General features: G+C 39.3%; 1 protein-coding gene across 1 annotated transcript in view; it reads right to left on the bottom strand.

Annotated features, from left to right (window-relative positions):
* Nucleotides 1-4,517, bottom strand: part of ano11 (anoctamin 11) — a 17,163-nt gene that overhangs the window by 1,321 nt on the left and 11,325 nt on the right. Inside the window, exons 18-22 of the mRNA XM_037684347.1 lie at nucleotides 3,426-3,562; nucleotides 3,109-3,314; nucleotides 2,887-3,023; nucleotides 2,234-2,324; nucleotides 1,355-1,486 (exon numbers count right to left, since the gene is read on the bottom strand). Coding sequence (XP_037540275.1) covers nucleotides 1,355-1,486; nucleotides 2,234-2,324; nucleotides 2,887-3,023; nucleotides 3,109-3,314; nucleotides 3,426-3,562 — 703 coding nt within the window. The remainder of the gene's footprint in view (nucleotides 1-1,354; nucleotides 1,487-2,233; nucleotides 2,325-2,886; nucleotides 3,024-3,108; nucleotides 3,315-3,425; nucleotides 3,563-4,517) is intronic.

Here is a 4,517-nt window from a genome sequence, read left to right as displayed (position 1 = left end):
ATATATATATATATATATATATATATATATATATATATATATATATACTAAAATAAATATAACGTTGCTACTTGGTGGATTTTCACTTATTGTGGGGGTGAGTCTGGAACGTAACCCCGCAATAAACGAGGGACTACTGTATTGTGACCTGTTGGATATGGGTACCAGTGAACCCCGCTACCCGAAAAGGAAGAAGTTGGTAAAGATAATGGATGGATGGATGGATGGATGGATGAACGGACAGATAATACAATACAGTATTTGTTTTTTGTTTTGTTTTTAAGGTGACAGGACAATAGTACACAAATTATTATTTTAGACTTGTAACATTTTACATGTTTGCAAATGTGATTTAAAGCTGTAGATCTTCCAACAATTACCGTACTGTAAATCCACTGTAGAAGTACTTAAACTTTTAAATAAACAAATATTTTCTTCTATAGAAAGTCTTCACTTACTTGAACAGTTCTCACCTGGTCTCATTTCTCAACAAACAACTAAAACACACGGCAGCCTGAGGTCAGAGGACAGGGACACTCGCACTAACACAGGTGAGAGTGAGAACACACTATGGTTGTTATCGTCTCCACTTCATGTGTGAATGTACAGTTTGTTTTATATGAGGTGTTCTACTACTTTTTAAATCTCATTTCCACTGTTAGACATCAGCTGAGGCGTTGACAGAGTAAATAAACTACGCTATCATTCATCAGCTCACAAAGTCTGTGCATGGCATCCACATAATCTTACGTTTGGAACTATTCCCACATAAATTACCTTTAATTATCATGTCGTGTGCAGCAGAATGAGCTCCTGACAGCTAGTCAAGGTGCTTGTGCTTTGCAAAATCTTTATGGATTTGGATGGCAAAGGTTTTAAACAGCTTTAAATAAAATTAATTTATGAGACTGAGTAGGTGATACATTTCACATTACAGCAAATCTATGATTTTATTTTTATTTAAATATTCATGTCAGATATACCAAATCTTGCATGAAAATACATAAATTGTTTACTTAAAGTATGAAGTGTTAATGTGTACAGTTTTAGTAAAGACTCACATGTACTGAGTCTTGAATTTAAAAGTTTTTTTAATGAACGCATTTATAAAACAATCCCTGCAAGTTGATACTACGTCCTGATGTATTTTTTTAGATCATTTAGAAACCAATATAAAGTCCTTATTTTACCTCACTTTGAACATTCACATACTTGCTCATCAGATTTTATAAATACACATGTGCATTTTAATACTACGTGAACGTACTGTGGTGTGTGCATGTGTCCCATGGTCTTTCTGACCTGGGCTGGAGGTGCTTGGAGAGCCAGAGGTGGCCCATTAGCCTTGACTCACCAGCAGGGCCTCCTGGTTTTCAGCCAGTGCTTGCTTTGCTAGATAGTGCTCCCTCTTCACCTTCAGCTCCAGGGACTCGGGGACATCAGGTACAATCCAGTCAATGGCTCGCAGTACGAAGAACACAACATGCTGAAGGAGAGAAAACAAGCTGACGGTTTCATCACCGCGGAACAGCTGGGCTACTTTCAACTTGATTGGAAAAACTAAATAATTTCCAGCTTGTGACAGCACAACATGTGGAATGACAGAAATATTTATCTCCTGTTCTCCCACCACTTAATATTAGACAATAAGAACTTATTAGAGTGATGCACCTGGTGAAACGTAAATTTCTACACTTACATGTTGGCAGTGATCACATGACCAGCTGTTATAAAAGTACCGTATTTTCCGCCGTACATGTCGCTCCGCCCTATAAGTCGCATCAGTTCATATTTGTCTAATAAAGTGGAAAAATCCATAAATATGTCGCTTCGCCATATACATCGTATCTATTATGCGTCACTGCTGAGAACCCGGAAATGTGGGCCGGTGTTGTGCCAAAAATCGATGGGTTACCATATGGCGGCCATGGAAGTGTGCATGGGAGGACTTTAACAAGAATTTAACAAGATTAATACTTAAAAACAATTATTAGTTTGCTCGAAATTAAAGTAAATGTGTGTCACAGTCTAACATTTTCTTAATAAATGCACTTCAATGGGAAAAAATCCATATATATGTCACTTGGGCCTATAAGTCGCAGGACATGTAAATTATGCAAAAAAAGTTTGACTTACAGGGCGAAAAATACAGTAACTTAAAGTCAGAGAGTCTTCAAAGAAGTGAAACGGGCCAAAGGGAGGGGACAAATACAGGAAGTGCCTCGTCTCTTACCTCAAATGCAATAATAAAACCAAGTCTGACTGCAAGGAGCTCCCAGTAGAAGAGTGTGTAGTTTCCGTAGTTGTCTCTGAATGCTTTGTATCTAACAATGAATGGAACATAATTACTCCAAAACACATGGAGACATTTGGTAGAAACAGATTTTGAAACATCATAAACACTCCCCTCTGTTGGTCAGTCTTCTTTTCCTTATCAATTTCAACCCATATCTTCACTATGAGGACAAAGACATTTTAACTGTTTTGCCTATTTGTAAACAAAAAATAAAAATCTACCAGTAATTCTAACCTGTTGCTATAACTCTAGCACCAGGATTTGGAAGCATTTTACTTCAGTTACGGCCTCTTTGGTATTTCAAGTCCAACCATTCCTTGATGGGAGTTATAGCAGAGGCTTAAAAACATGAGACAAGCTTGTAGGATCATTTTTAAAGCAAACAAACTGCTGCTATCAATGGAAAAGATGATTTAATCATTCTCTAAATTGAGAAAGCAAAGACAAATTCACTCACATAAAGCTTACAAGTGGCTTAAAGATTATTCTTGAACACACCAAATTATGGGTTACACAAAGAGTTTGAAAACATTCCACTTGGCCTTTAATTGAAAAGCTGAGCGTGAAATTTAAAATATGTTTCAGCATACCTGCACATGGGGTAATCAGTGTAATTTAGTGGGGCGTAGGCCAAAGTGAAGTTAACGTATCCATGGAGATCGTTATCAAACTTGTACTGGTAGAGCAGGCGAGGTAAAAAATCAGACGTAAAAGCTATGAGGAAAGCCTGAGGAAGGACAAAAATGTTTGTAAAACAACGTTAGTGTTTGTAATATTAGGTTTTATTTAAAAAAAAAAAAGGATCTACGTACGTTGGCAATGACCGACAGGTGAGACAAGGCTTCCAGTATGTTGAACCAGACGCCGATGTTTTGCGCACGCTCCGCCACAGGTCGCCGGTACTCGCACACAAACTTGTGCGCGTCCAGACGCACCTCCACCCAGTTGTTCAGGAGGGCGAAGAGCGGCGCGAGTGGGAACGCTGCCACAAAAATGGTGATGAACCCAAACTGGAGCACTGCGGGGCAAAACGCCATTTTCGATTTGAGCGACAAAACGTATCCGTCTCTATCGTTGACGGTTATAGTTCACAAACGTTTTCAAAGCTGGTGAAGTGATGTGTCATTACCCATTTCCAGATACTCTTCAAACAGGCCCCCACTCTGCACCAGTTTGTAGTCTTCCTCCCAGCGCCGAGGCTCGTGGGACGCTTCATCACCCTGGACGTTGGCAAAACCTCTCTTCTGGTGCCAGGCCTTAATTTTACTGAAAGAAACAATAACAGACATTTTTAAATGAGAAATACTGAAACATCAGCTTTGGAATACACCCATCATTTGGACTGGGTTGAAATACATTTTAATAAACTTCATTGCTTTGCTTCATATTGGCCTGGATCACAACAGACTGGGTTGTGGTTGGTTTTGAGAGTCATATTGTGTTGTTTTGTTTTGCATCATACTGATCTATATTACCGTACTTTCCGGACTATAAGCCACTACTTTTTTTACACGCTTCAAACACCGTGGCGTATACAATGTTGCAGCTTTGGATGTTCCTTTTTTGTTTTGACGGGCTAACAAGCTTCATGCCACAAAAACATTTAGCCTCGTCACACCCAGGCACTCACATAGCTGCCCAATACGCATCTCTCTCGGGGGTGGGGGGGGGTGTGACTCAATGAGACTACCTGTATGAATACAGTAGTCCCTCGCTACTTCGTGGTTCGTTTATCGCAGACTAGCTGTATCGCGGTTTTTCAAAATGAGATTGGAGAAGACACACAATTGGCTGACTGATGGATGAGCTGCACGATCGGCATGGAATTTTTATTTAAAATAAATTATTTTAAATTATTTAGCACCTGCATCACCTTTGTGCAGCCCAGAGCAGCAGAAAAAGCTTCTTCCTGCAGCTTTGTGCAGCCCACACTGCAGGATAAACTTCCTCCTGCAGCTGATCAGCTGTTCCCCGTGCAGAATGGAGAAGTGGGCGTGGCCAAGAGCGCTTGCAGGTGGCAAAGAGCAGCGGAGGCAGGGAGCAGAAATCATGACATTCTGTGCTGTTTTACAGCGTTTAGAGTTTAGAAGCATTGTTTAGAATATTGCAAGAGTGCGGGAAGGGTTTAAATGCTTTCATATATATATACATATATCTATATACATATATGTATTTATATATATATATATATATATATATATATATATATATATGTATGTAT

This window comes from Nematolebias whitei, chromosome 11, assembly GCF_014905685.2.
Source record: "Nematolebias whitei isolate Nwh7 chromosome 11, NemWhi1, whole genome shotgun sequence".
In the NCBI taxonomy this organism is placed as follows: Eukaryota; Metazoa; Chordata; class Actinopteri; order Cyprinodontiformes; family Rivulidae; genus Nematolebias; species Nematolebias whitei.
This window is presented reverse-complemented; position numbering and strand designations above follow the sequence as displayed.